This window comes from Mercenaria mercenaria, chromosome 7 (assembly GCF_021730395.1).
Source record: "Mercenaria mercenaria strain notata chromosome 7, MADL_Memer_1, whole genome shotgun sequence".
Lineage (NCBI taxonomy): Eukaryota > Metazoa > Mollusca > Bivalvia > Venerida > Veneridae > Mercenaria > Mercenaria mercenaria.
The window spans coordinates 2,933,966-2,949,426 of NC_069367.1; the positions used below are offsets into that span (position 1 = coordinate 2,933,966).

General features: G+C 35.4%; 1 protein-coding gene across 1 annotated transcript; it reads left to right on the top strand.

The window, feature by feature from the left end:
- The first annotated feature begins 914 nt into the window (after positions 1 to 914).
- LOC123555691 (trans-1,2-dihydrobenzene-1,2-diol dehydrogenase-like) lies at positions 915 to 13,957 on the top strand. Its single transcript, XM_053547380.1, has 7 exons — positions 915 to 1,017; positions 1,746 to 1,857; positions 2,473 to 2,636; positions 5,437 to 5,683; positions 11,922 to 12,049; positions 12,632 to 12,776; positions 12,984 to 13,957. Exons 1-7 carry the CDS (start codon positions 922 to 924, stop codon positions 13,088 to 13,090), a joined length of 999 nt encoding a protein of 332 aa, XP_053403355.1. The 5' UTR covers positions 915 to 921; the 3' UTR covers positions 13,091 to 13,957.
- The last annotated feature ends 1,504 nt before the right edge of the window (positions 13,958 to 15,461 follow it).

Consider the following 15,461-nt stretch of genomic DNA (forward strand, 5'->3'; position numbering starts at 1 on the left):
CACATGTTAGCTTTTCCTGTCGAAATATCAAAAAATAATACTATTTTTACTATATATACAAGTCAATTGGACCAACGTCTCCTATACTATAAACGACGTCAACGTCAAAGCTTTATTACACTGGTGTATTATCATTTTTATGTGATGGCTTTATTACACTGGTGTATTATCATTTCTATGTAATGGCTTTATTACACTGGTGTATTATCATTTTTATGTAATGGCTTTATTACACTCCCGTGACATCAAACATGTGATAAAAAGTAATATACCATGTACATGATATTCGTAGATAACTGGTAATGGCTGATATTTATTTATAAATCAGAGCTATGGAAAAACGTGTTGACAGAGGTACTAAATATTGCTTTGTTTCAACGCTTTGGTCCGATTACCGTATCCACCTTTCCGGCACACACTATTAAACCTGTGTTTAACCTAAACCTACCCTTTAGTAGTATGGTGTATCAGCCAAAGACGTTGATGTTATCACGGCTCTTAACGCTGTACTTCGATCACGTGCTGCAGCCGCTAAGGGCAAAGTATACGTCATTGCTTAAATACATGTTATATGGCATTGTCGATAATGATTCCCTTGCTACTGAATTTCACAGCTACCTCAAGGCAATATTTACGATATCTCAGTGGGGAAAACACGGACAATCTCTTGAAACTAATGATATAAAACAAACGGGTATGCTTTAAAAACTAATTCAATAATTAATACAGTGACAGGGATTTTCGAAGATATATATCCTTATTTGGAAGTGTCAAATCGAAGGCTTATGCACACCATTCTAAAACTTAGTAGTGACATGAACTATTCTGATGTTTAAATATCTTTTGAAATTTACAATCAAATTGACATTTTTTTTCTATATAATATTGAAAACGTATCTTGTTTTTCATAGTTATAGTAAGATGCCAGCAACGAGATGGGGCTGTGTAGGGCCGGGCAAGATATCTTGGGACTTCTTCCTGGCGATACAAGACAATCTTCAAAAGGCTGATCACGATGTATGCTTTTGAAATATTTGGTTTAAACATATTTTATTTCCAAATATGTACATTTCAATTAATTAGTTACTGCATACATAAATTTTGGATTGGACTGGAAGCCAGTAGGCTTTTTGAAGTCCTCTCCATTGAAATGTTTCGTTTTTTTTAAAGCACCGTGACCAACTGGTTCCACTGCCCTTCGCCGTTTTAGGTTGATAAGGCGAAAAGTATTCCCAGTTATCTTACGGATAATCGGTAATTCTGCGTATCTCCGAAAACTTTTATTTTATTATATACCAATATAAATTCTGTCAAAAATACAGCTTGCATTTCATAAAGAAATACGAACAGGCTGAAAAAATCCCATATTGTACCTTCCAAAATCCCGTATTGTACCGGACTACTTTCATAAATAAGCATGCGCTGACACAGTTATATAAATAGCGCACACAAAAACATCACTCATTTTAAAACATTTAAGATTTCTTTTGATTACAAATAAACCAACAAATAGGCGAAGGTGTATAATAAAAGGGTCATTAAAACAGTAGCTCGATCTGGGATTTTGTTTTCGGCTCTCGTGGATTTTTGCAAGGACGCGCGCATATCTTCACTCTTAAATAAAACGACACTCAGCTTCTGAACGTGTGGTTATGGTATAAGCCACTAAATTTTGCTTCAGCTGAAGGATTTACAGTGGCCTACGTCATTGTTAACGTTATAGTATGGAAGCTCTACATTTTCAGTTTGTAGCTGTTGCCTCAAGAGACCAAGATAGGGCTCAAAAATTCGCTGATAAGTTCCATTTTAAGAAAGCATACGGCTCATATGAAGAACTTGCTCAGGACAAAGACGTGGGTAAGAATTCAAATGCTCGATGATAAAGACTTTTTGGTATATAGATATATAAAGAGAATCGAACCTTAACTACCGAGTTATCTACATTTTGATCAAATACTTATTCATATTCTATTGTGGCTAATTTGTACCATTTCGTTTTTCTACTAATACAAACGCCGTTATGGTGCCCAGCCAAAATTCGTCCTACATTCGTCGCCCCTCGAAACGTCGTTGAGCATTAAGAACCGATAAAAAAGCGTATGCTTTCTTCAAACAAGCTTTAAATGAACTGTGGTCCAGTAGTAGAACACTTGGGTACCAGGAATCGATGCATGTCATGAGCTCTGCAATTTCTGAAATGATGTTCATAGTATTTCCTACTTACACAGTCTGAGTACAGGTTTTAACCAATATTGTAGTAGGAAGTTGTGTAGCAGTGCTCTACACGTTAAAGATTTAAGCAGTCCATTCGGAAAAAAAAACTTGGATATGTTAGCCGGACATCACTCCCCATCTATTCAATTTCCTTCTGATGCACATCCTACTGTAACACCGACCCGTCGAGATGGACCGGAATAATACTTAATTTGTACTTCACTCGCGGTTTCATTTATATAGTTGTTTTATTATCAGAGGTTGTTTACATCGGAACTGTCCACATTAGTCACGCGGAACTGTCAATCAAAATGTTGAAAGCAGGAAAGCACGTGATCTGTGAGAAGCCAATGGGAATGAATTACAAACAAGTGAAACAAGTCCTAGATGTTGCCAAGGAACAGAAACGTTTGTTTGTAGAGGTAAGTTCCCTGAAACTTGCAAGTAAAAAGTAAATTTAATATTCCTAAACTTGCAATTAAAATCATTTCGTTGAGGCAAGTTTCATACATTTGCATATGAAGACTGCTTCTTGTTGAAGTAAGTTCTACAAACTTGCAAGGAAAATAGCTTTTTACAGAAATAAGATTCCTAATTTTGCAAGTAAAATCTTCTTTTTGTAAATGAAAGTTTCATATATGTACTTGCAAAGTGAAATCTGCTATTTGTAGATGTAATGTTCTTAATTTACTATCGAAAGATAGGCCTTAGACCTTACATTACATATTTGATTTGTGGAGTAGCTTATTGAAAGATAGGCCTAAGACTTTACATTACATATTTGCTGTGCGGAATAACTTAATGAAAAATAGGCCTATGGCCTTACATTACATATTTGCTGTGTGGAATAGCTTAATGAAAGATAGGCCTATGCCCTTACATTACATATTTGCTGTGTGGAATAGCTTAATGAAATATAGGCCTATGACCTTACATTACATATTAGCTGTGTGGAATAGCTTAATGAAAAATAGGCCTATGACCTTACATTACATATTTGCTGTGTGGAATAGCTAATCGAAAGATAGGCCTATAACCTTACATTACATATTTGCTGTGTGGAAAAGCTTAATGAAAGATAGGGCTATGATCTTATGTTACATATTTGCTTTGTGGAGTAGCTTATTGAAAGATAGGCCTATGACCTTACATTAGATATTTCCTGTGTGGAATAGCTTAATGAAAGATAGAGCTATGACCTTACGTTACATATTTGCTTTGTGGAGTAGCTTAATGAAAGATAGGCCCATGACCTTACATTACATATTTGCTGTGTGGAATAGCTAATCGAAAGATAGGCTATACCTTACATTACATATTTGCTGTGTGGAGAAAGCTTAATGAAAGATAGGGCTATGATCTTATGTTACATATTTGCTTGTGGGAATAGCTTATTGAAAGATAGGCCTATGACCTTACATTAGATATTTCCTGTGTGGAATAGCTTAATGAAAGATAGAGCTATGACCTTACGTTACATATTTGCTTTGTGGAGTAGCTTATTGAAAGATAGGACTATGACCTTACATTACATATTTCCTGTGTGGAATAGCTTAATGAAAGATAGGGCTATGACCTTACGTTACATATTTGCTTTGTGGAGTAGCTTATTGAAAGATAGGCCTATGACCTTACGTTACATATTTCCTGTGTGGAATAGCTTATTGAAAGATAGGCCTAAGACCCTACATTACATATTTGCTTTGTGGAGTAGCTTATTGAAAGATAGGCCTATGATCTTACATTACATATTTTCTGTGTGGAATAGCTTAATGAAAGATATGCCTATGATCTTACATTACATATTTCCTGTGTGGAGTAGCTTATTTAAAGATAGGCCTAAGACTTTACACTACATATTTGCTTTGTGGAGTAGCTTATTGAAAGAATTGCCTATGACCTTACATAACAGATTTTGCTGTGTGGATTAGCTTAATGAAAGGTAGCCATGAAACCTTATATTACATATTTGCTGTATGGAGTAGCTTAATGAAAGATATGCCTAAGACCCTACATTACATATTTGCTGTGTGGAGTAGCTTAATCTAAGATATGTCTAAGACCCTACGTTACATATTTGCTGTGTGGAGTAGCTTAATGAAAGATATGCCTTAGACCCTACAGTACATATCTGCTGTGTGGAGTAGCTTTTGAAAGATAGACCTAAGACCTTACGTTACACATGTGGAGTAACGTATTTAAAGGTAGGCCTATGATCTTACATTACACATTTGATTTGTGGAGTAGCTTAATGAAAGATATGCCTATGCCCTAACGTTACATATTTGCTGTGTGGAATAGCTTAATGAAATATAGGCCTATGACCTTACATTACATATTTGCTGTGGGGAGTAGTTTTATGAAAGATATGCCTAAGACCTTACACTATATATGAGCCGTGCCATGGGAAAACCAACATAGTGGGTGTGCGACCAGCATGGATCCAGACCAGCCAGCGCACCCGCACAGTCTGGTCAGGATCCATGCTGTTCGCTAACAGTTTCTCCAATTCCAATAGGCTTTAAAAGCGAACAGCATGGAGCCTGACCAGACTGCGCGGATGCGCAGGCTGGTCTGGATCCATGCTGATCGCACACCCACTATGTTGGTTTTCCCATGGCACGGCTCATATTTGCTTTGTGGGGTAGCTTATTGAAAGATAGACCTATGACCCTACGTTACGAATTTGTTGTGTGGAGTAGCTTATTGAAAGGTAGGCATATGACCTTACATTACATATTTGCTGTGTGGAGTAGTTTTATGAAAAATATGCCCAAGACCTTAAATTTCATATTTGCTTTGTGGAGTAGTTTATTGAAAGATAGGCCTATGACCTCGCGTTACATATTTGCTGTGTGGAATAGCTTAATGAAAGATAGGCCTATGACCTTACATTACATATTTGCTGTGTGGAGTAGCTTATTGAAAGATAGACCAAAGACCTTACATTACATATTTGCTGTGTGACGTAGCTTATTGAAAGATATGGTCGGTCTGTACATACTAGCTCTGTGGATTAACTCATTGAAAGATATGGTCTAAATGTTCACTACTGTAACAGTGTGGGGTAGCTTATTGAAAAAGATAACCCTAATTACCATACACATTTACTGTGTGGAAATTATTGAAAAAAATTGCCTAACCATACATAACCATTGATGTGGAGTCGTCAGACTCTTGTGTTGTTTTATCAAAATATATGGTTGTTTTGTTATTATCTAGGCTGTATGGAGTCGCTGGTTCCCGGTGTATGAGAAGATACGTGAAGAGCTGGCTACTGGCTGCATTGGTGATCCGAGGCTGGTACAAGCCAATTTCTGTATACCTATAGCAAACGTTGGCAGAATAAACGATATAAAGGTCGGCGGAGGAGGGCTTCTTGACATTGGAATTTATGTTGTCCAGTTTGCAGTTTTTGTTTACAACGAAATGCCGGAAACTATTACCGTTGTCGGGAATATGCGAGGAGGTATTATGTGAAACATTGAACTCCATGTACAACTGAAACTTGATATCTCGAACTTCTTTATCTAAAATTTTCGGCTATCGCGAAGAAACTTTGAAGTCCCGTCCCATAAGCACGTTCTCAAAATATCATTTTAAGTCGAATTTCGGTTATCTCGAAGTAAAACTCTCGATTCCTTTGAACTCGAGATACCAAGTTTCAACGTCTGTATTTTGCAACAAGGTAAAGTTTGATTACTTACCGAGTTTCAACGTCTGTATTTTGCAACAAGGCAAAGCTTGATTACATACACAAGGGGCAGGACGTGAAGTGGTTGCACACTTGGTTCAAGCGAGCGAAATGGTCGCAAACTTACAAAATGGCGGATATTTTCTGAAATCATCGCGTGTTCGCTTGCTTTTTTATCAGGTAAGTGGGTTTCTACGGTACTTTGAACTCTATGAATATGTGCATGCATCAGTTCTATGTCTACGTCACACTCGGTTTTGCGTTTCAGGGTTGTAGATTTTAAATTCTCGAAGTTATTGAAGTTATAAAATGGTCATGTCCATGTTTTGAAATTTGAACTGTGTCGTTTCTTGCCGTTTTTAACACTCTAATGATTAAACTAGCCTGTTTTTGGACCCTTAAACGAGACAAAACAACTAATTGTGAAGAACTCTGTATACGTTTGGCTCTGCATGTTTTCGGGATAGTGCTTTACCAAAATAAATCTTGTTCAAGCTCTTTTTTGTTGCAAACTTGTACTTCAAGCAATTTTTGTTGCAAACTTTTTCTGAAAAAGTAGTGTCCAACTACATTTGTATCAGAGAATGTTTGTTGTGCAACTCGTGTACATTTCTTTTCTGTTTAGGGTCGTACATTTTTAAAGCATCAAATAGCCCTTTGATGTTTTAATATAACTGTTGATAAAAAAAACCTTATCATGTTTTCATGAAACCTGGTAGGATTAGGGTTAGTGTTCATACATAATTTTAACATCTTCCCTGTTTATGGATTCAGCTGTCTAGATTGCAAGCAGAAAACAAACTTTCGGAGACTATTGTGTATAGAAGCATTTTGTCTTTTGGATCTTGTCCATCTATACACACTATACAGATAACGACTTTAACATGCAGTTGTTTTCTTTCAGATCTTTTCAGGTCTAAATGCTATGATCATCAGACGCTATTATGACCCGAGAGCATGAACATGAATCTTCATTAGTTGAACAAACTACGCTAACACGTATATCAGAAATGACCGTTAGGTAAGTGTTACTGGTATCAAAGACAATTTATGAAATTTTGTAAGCCTATTCTTATTTTCTATTCCTTTTCTGAACCAACAATTTTAGCAACCTGAAGTCAGATACATTTTTGCGTAATATTATAGTAAACACAAACAATGTTGGTTACCAACCAGTAATGAAAAGTAAATTAATTGCAGTGCCATTATACAGAAGACATATAAGTATTGCTACAGAAATGAATGGCATGGACCAACATAAATGCCGTTTACTTGCAAAATTTATCTTAATTGTTAGAAACAAAACAAAAGCGTCAAGTGAAACAGTGTATAATGTTGAATTTTCAGTTCTTTATATTGTATATTGTTAATTTTGCATTTACATTGCAATATATTACACAATTTACCAGTTTTACTTTTTATTGCAGAGATCACGAGTTTAACCGAGGGAAAGGAAGCATACCAAAGTATAGAACATTAAGAAAATTGGATGATATACCAAGGGGTGTTCGGCCAGTTAGGTCACTTTACAGAGTTGATGAGTCCACTAAGTCTATATTTTGAACGACCTCACAAATTAAAATACAGCGCAACAGTTACGCTGTATACAGTGGATTGAAATTGATAAACTATAACAAGAAAATGTTCGGCTGCGATTAAATCCGTCTTCTCTGAAAATACAAACATAATTATGATGTTTTCTGCTGATTGCCACCACAAATTTAAATGCCAAATCTACTGTTTTCAATTTTGCCTTAATAAAATTGCTTGTGTCCAAGATTACATCTTTTTGGATACCGTGCAACTTGGATTTTGCCTTTTCCGAAGTTGTTTGTGGTATGTCTTTCTGTTTAAAGCCATTCAATTTTCCAACCAGAAACTTTAAACGACAAAATTAAGCACGTGACAAAATGATAAGAATTACATTCATGGTTCAGCAGATGTTACACTGTAACATAGATGAGTTAAACATTTTATTTCAGTTTTACTCTCATTGTACATCGTCCATGTGTTTTAGTGTTAGTATCGAATTATTTATTGTTTTGATACACAGTAGTATGACTTATAAGATATTCAAAGACGACTATTTATGTTTCAGAAACAAAATATGAACTATGCCGCATGTCCGTAAAGGGGTATTTTACATGTATCTTATCACCAATACTCAAAAGCCTTGTTTCGTATTATGATCATGTTATATCGACACAAGATTGCGCAGGTGGATAAACAACTATTATAACTTGTAATGAGCTCAAAACATTTTGCATCATAATTATATCTTAAGACTGGGATATATTTTTGTACAATTAATCTAGAAATGTAACATAAAGCGATACGACATTTATGTCATTATGTTATTACATCACTGTTGTATATAAATGTGTTGCGTTTTTTTCTATCAAAACTACCTGTACTAATATTTTACGAAAAACAGTTTTTATGAACAAATCATATATCCTGGTAGTTTGTTGTTTCATGTGACGACAAAATGTGTTGAATCAAAGACCGTGAACGGGGTTTCTTTTCGCAAATACCACATTCCAGAGGAGAATTCCCACCGCTGTCGCGGTCTTGCGTTTTTACCTGAAAAATAAATTGAACAAGTAAATACAATACTGTAGATTTCAGATCGATTGAAATTAAAAATAAGTTTGCTATATATTAGTTCGATTATAATATTTCTTTTATGTACAATATCTTTAACAAATTTTCTGTCAATTATAAATACAGGTCAATGGAGATGGGAACTTAGAATTTGGACTAAGAATTGAGACGAGAACTTGTCAGATTATCCGTTTTGCATTAAGTAATTTCTTTGGCAAGTGCACACCATAGCAAAACCGGCTACATCGTATTATTTCACTGATCTTCCAAAATCACACAAAAGCTATAAATAAGTCTCTGTTTTGTGCCCAAAAGTCGTTATACCTGATAAGAAATAGAAATCTGAAATTTCGCGCTATCTGTTGCAACTTTGAGGAAATTTATGATTTGCCTCTTCAACCAGTTGCACAATAAACATTCACTGAGAGTTGGACATTTTTTTTCAGAAAAAAGTTTGCAACAGAAATTGCTTGAAGTACAAGTTTGCAACAAAAAAGAGCTTGAACAAGATTTATTTGGGTATAGCACTATCCCGAAAACATGCAGAGCCAAACGTTTACAGAATTCTTCACAATTAGTTGTTTTGTCTCGTTTAAGGGTCCAAAAACAGGCTAGTTTAATCATTAGAGTGTTAAAAACGGCAAGAAACGACACAGTTCAAATTTCAAAACATGGACATGACCATTTTATAACTTCAATAACTTCGAGAATTTAAAATCTACAACCCTGAAACGCAAAACCGAGTGTGACGTAGACATAGAACTGATGCATGCACATATTCATAGAGTTCAAAGTACCGTAGAAACCCAGTTACCTGATAAAAAAGCAAGCGAACACGCGATGATTTCAGAAAATATCCGCCATTTTGTAAGTTTGCGACCATTTCGCTCGCTTGAACCAAGTTTGCAACCACTTCATGTCCTGCCCCTTGATACAGAACAGTATAAAGTTAAGAAGGTAAGCTTAGAGATACCGAGTTTCAACGTCTGGATCTTGCAACAAGGCAAAGCTTGATTACATACAGAACAGTATAAAGTTAAGAAGGTAAGCTTTCAACGTCTGGATCTTGCAACAAGGCAAAGCTTGATTACATACAGAACAGTATAAAGTTAAGAAGGTAAGCTTGGAGATACCGGGTTTCAACGTCTGGATATTGCAACAAGACAAAGCTTGATTACATACAGAACAGTATAAAGTTAAGAAGGTAAGCTTGGAGATACCGAGTTTCAACGTCTGGATCTTGCAAAAGGCAAAGCTTGATTACATACAGAACAGTATAAAGGTAAGAAGGTAAGCTTTGAGATACCGAGTTTCAACGTCTGGATCTTGCAACAAGGCAGAGCTTGATTACATACAGAACAGTATAAAGGTAAGAAGGTAAGCTTTGAGATACCGAGTTTCAACGTCTGGATCTTGCAACAAGGCAGAGCTTGATTACATACAGAACAGTATAAAGTTAAGAAGGTAAGCTTTGAGATACCGAGTTTCAACGTCTGGATCTTGCAACAAGGCAAAGCTTGATTACATACAGAACAGTATAAAGTTAAGAAGGTAAGCTTGGAGATACCGGGTTTCAACGTCTGGTTCTTGCAACAAGGCAAAGCTTGATTACATACAGAACAGTATAAAGTTAAGAAGGTAAGCTTGGAGATACCGGGTTTCAACGTCTGGATCTTGCAACAAGGCAAAGCTTGATTACATACAGAACAGTACAAAGTTAAGAAGGTAAGCTTGGAGATACCGGGTTTCAACGTCTGGATCTTGCAACAAGGCAAAGCTTGATTACATACAGAACAGTACAAAGTTAAGAAGGTAAGCTTGGAGATACCGGGTTTCAACGTCTGGATCTTGCAACAAGGCAAAGCTTGATTACATACAGAACAGTATAAAGTTAAGAAGGTAAGCTTGGAGATACCGAATTTCAACGTCTGGATCTTGCAACAAGGCAAAGCTTGATTACATACAGAACAGTATAAAGGTAAGACGGTAAGCTTGGAGATACCGGGTTTCAACGTCTGGATATTGCAACAAGGCAAAGCTTGATTACATACAGAACAGTATAAAGTTAAGAAGGTAAGCTTGGAGATACCGGGTTTCAACGTCTGGATCTTGCAACAAGGCAAAGCTTGGCTACATACAGAACAGTATAAAGTTAAGAAGGTAAGCTTGGAGATACCGAGTTTCAACGTCTGGATCTTACAACAAAGCAAAGCTTGATTACATACAGAACAGTATAAAGGTAAGAAGGTAAGCTTGGAGATACCGAGTTTCAACGTCTGGATCTTGCAACAAGGCAAAGCTTGATTACATACAGAACAGTATAAAGTTAAGAAGGTAAGCTTGGAGATACCGAGTTTCAACGTCTGGATCTTGCAACAAGGTAAATCTTGATTACATACGGAACAGTATAAAGTTAAGAAGGTAAGCTTTGTAAAAATCTAGTATGCGGCTCGCTTGGTTCTTTGTATGAAATGACAGACAGAAGTGGTTTTCACATATAATTTTTTCCTATCCGCCTCATTTGAGCACATTTTCTTCATTTATTTCTTTCCGCCGCATTCAGTTCTTTTTGTTCTTTAAAGATAGGGGTTATTTGGTTCCCTGTCTTTTTATGGTTCAAAATGTGGATTATATAGAAAATTTTCTGTTTTGAAAGACCCATTTCTCTTGGTCACTTTTAAATTTCCTTGCCATGCACTTCCTGTTTTTTGGAACTGTTCGGCGTTTTAGCTAGTTTCGTAGTAAAATCCTACACATAGGTGAGCCGGCATAATATTTTCAATTTCAGCGTAACTAGTATTTAAGCGGCAATTGATAAAATTGCAATTTATTATTATTTATATTGTTTGTATCTAACTGGATATATCTCTGCGTCAGAAAACCATTTGTAGTAATTCGTCCCAGGTCAAACAATATCAGCAATAGTACATATCGTTTTTGTCTTAAGTTTATAAGTATCATCAGATTAGAACAATTGTATTAATATTCTTACTTATAAACATGTCGTTTATCAAAAAATCAATCAAGGTCTTCGAGTGGTTTGCCGCCCGATTTATCACAGTTCAGAGTTAAGATGCGCAGGAATTATATGTAAGCATCTCAACGATGTGCGGTGGTAAATTAGGCGAAAAACCACTAATTGAAATATTTTGATCAAAATCAGCCTTGACTTCATTTGTCCGAATAGTAATGAACCGGACGTCATGTGGCAATTTGGCGTCATAATTGGCGTCATAATGCTCTTGCTGGTCCCAGCATGAAACGTTGTATATCGCTGTATATACAAAGCTAGGTGGTTTTCTTTATATAACATGCAATCAATTCAGTGGAGCAATTCACCTTGTTATATATGCTCTTTATGTAAATTGTTTCGCATAATAAGTCATTTTTCAAAATATATATTATTCAGACGTGGATGAGAGTGCTTGCATTATACTTAAATACAAAAATGGAGCAATGGCTAATTTGACATATCATACGGATGCTGGAACGGGAAATAACACGGCGACTATTCTAGGGAAAAAAGGCCGCATACAGGTATACCAAAGTAACTGTTATATTTATCACATAATAGTTATAAATCATTAAATATTCTATTTAGACAATATGTAATATTGCCCTTGTATCAGCGTCCAAAAAACAAAAAAAAAACCTGGACTAAATACAACTATTCTAGAGAAAGATTCCACACACGATAAATGTTCCGTTGAATGACTACTTTTCCCACTTTTGCTTGGCAAATCACAGGTGTATGAAAACTAGTTTCTAGATAGCCGCAAAATGGCAAAACTCCGTCTGTTAAATTGGCACGTTATGTATCAAATTTTACATTCATCTACTATTTCATATCTTCTGTCTTTATTTGTTCGTAACAAAAGAACCCTAACCTCTGAGAAACAAATGTCTTATAAGTTCCCTATATATTGTTTAGGAAAATCCAAAATAGGATTTTCAAAATACTAATCCGCTTTTAAATGCATTTTATAAAGATATAGAAATCTAAAATTTCTATTATTTCTTATAGCGACAAAAAAGATGAAAACAAGATTATTGCTTCAGACAGCAGTATTTTTGTTATTTTGGTACGAGGATCTGTCTCACCATTTATCAATTTTGTAGGTAGACTCCCCTTTTCACTGTCCTACAACCATGACAAGTTCTTCCGGAACCTTCAAGTTTGCACTGAAGGACGGGGACTACTTTCACGGCAATAGTGCCGGACTCCATTACGAGGCTGCTGCAGTACGGGAGTGTATAAACAAAGGTAATTCTCTAAGGTTTATAGCCTGTTATTCTAACAAATTGCTACCAACAGGAGAGTGTATATGTAAACAAGCAGAACACGTGATGTTGACACATCTCTTAATATACGCGCATTCAATGGCAAAGCGTAAAAGATATAACGGCCCCATAACGCATATTTAAAGATACGTGTTATATTTACCTTTTTTCACATTTTTACATGTTGCAGGTTTACAAGAAAGTCCTAACTTCACCCATAGTGACAGTGAACTGGTTCATAGAATCATGGATGAAGTTCGTAAACAGATAGGAATGAAATATCCAGATTTTGATTAACAATACCATTTGAAGATGTTGTTGAAGGTCATGCGCAATAGCACGTGTGCATTTCTCGTGTTATATGGTTGCTGGTGTAATTCAATCGTGTCTATGTAATAACACAAACAAACATATTTTATTGAAAGAGTTCATTTTTGCTCAGATTAGATATAGTATAAAATAGAGATTTGAAGTTAATAATGTTACATGTATGTTAATCTACGACGGAAGAGATCAAACGATAGGTTTATCAGTCGTGCAGGTATGAAAAAAGCCATGCAAATATGAAAAAGCCATGCAAATATGAAAAATCCATGCAAATATGAAAAGCCATGCAAATATGAAAAAGCAACAATAAAGAATGATTATTAATTTCAAATTGGATTAACATTGATTAACATCTATACACTTTTAAACAGTGTTGATTTAACTCATACACATGTCCTTTGTACAAAAGTGTTACAGATCCTTCGTAATCTAAAATAAAAGAACTTACGATCTGAAACTGAAACTGAAAAACTGAAACTGTTTTATTTGATTAAACGCCTATTTTTACGTAAAACATATTCAATGGCGTTTTACAAATACATAATAAATACGTCTAAAAATTAAGATATTTTAAATGACATATGAAATAAATGATAAATGAGCATAAATATCATTGTGAATAAACTATTTAGTAAACATTAAACAAAAGATCAGGCATCAGATAAGACTAATAAAATATTAGAATATTAAGATACAGTAAGATAGCTGTTTTGTTATTAAGTAAGTAGAGGTGGATTATTGCGACATGTCCATAAGTTATTACAAACAACTGTGTTTTTGTATTTGTGATAAAATAGTTCATATTCGAATGTATCTACACAATAAAATCATCCAGTTCATGTTACTTCAATATCTTAAAAATCACAGTCACAGTCCCTAAAAGAGTGCAAAGTAATTTCCAAAATAATGAGTTTTCAACTTCTTTTTGAAAACATCTATTGTGCCTGAGTTCCTTATTTTGAAAGGCAGTTCATTCTAATTGTAAATAATTAAAAAATACATAAATGTTGGTAAGAACCATATTTGGATTTCTTGCGAGAATTTCAAATTTGAGGCCTCCGTGGCCGAGTGGTTAAGGTCGCTGACTTGATCTCGCCCCTCATCGATGTGGGTTCGGGCCTCACTCGGGGCGTTGAATTCTTCATGTGAGGAAGCCATCCAGCTGGCTTATGGAAGGTCGGTGGTTCTACCCAGGTGCCCGCTCGTGATGAAATAATGCACCTGGGGTCTTCCTCGACCATTAAAGCTGGAAAGTCGCCATATGACCTATCATGTGTCGGTGCGACGTTAAATAAAAAAAAAACAAAAAAAATTCAAATGTGGTTTACTCCTGTATAAACGCACACAAATAGCTTTCAGTTCTTATATACATGTATACAATTATAGAATAGCTTATATTTACATGCTACAAAAATAGTTAGTTTGCTTTCCATGAGTATCAGAAATATCAAAAATATCAAGATATCTTTCTAATATCGAATTATGACCCATGCACGTTCTGATAAACTTCGCCTTCCAATACAAGTACAGTGTTTGGTTTTAATTTAAAATATCGTTGAATTTAGTGAAAAATCATATGGTTATGTCGATTCAGTTGTGATTTTATCCGTCAGAAAAAAATAGTGTTGACTATAATTTAATGTTCTTCTTGAAATTCTGGTGTCCAATTCTAAAAGAATTTTTCAAACGACGTAATATTTTGAAAATGACGTGACGCTGCACGTGCACTCTCGCCTGATATTATTACACTAAAATGTTATTCATACGAAAATAAACACTTTTTCCTTCTTTGCAAAATATACAGTCAATGTAAATCTATAAGTTTAAAAATTATTTTTGTCTATATACATTCATTATGTCTGATGTGTCATTGCGGTGAATTTATAGTTTATGTTAAGCTAAGGCGTATTTTTGATATTATATTTCAATGACATTAAACATTTATGTCATGTTGCGTCACATCTTAAAATTTGCCGCTGTGACCATATGATCCATGCCTTGTCATTGGCCTGTCCGCTTCATCGTTCCACGAACGCCGTCCGGAACTTCCTGGAACAATTCTGGAAGCAGCTCTATTTCTATTTATTGTCATCTGTCCGTCGGAGTTATTTGCAAATGAACCATCCGAAACATCCCGCTGTGAGCCACTACCAGTTGAATTTGCCCGTAAATACCCATAATCCTCAGCGATGTTATCTCCCCTGTTATAATCGATGTAGTCAGGATGTGGCTCCTCGTGCACATGTCCTATGACGAAGGTGTTAGATATCCTTCATAAACTAAGATAAAAGAGCTTACGATCTACATGTGAATAATCTAAACAATACTTAGGTCTCCGTGG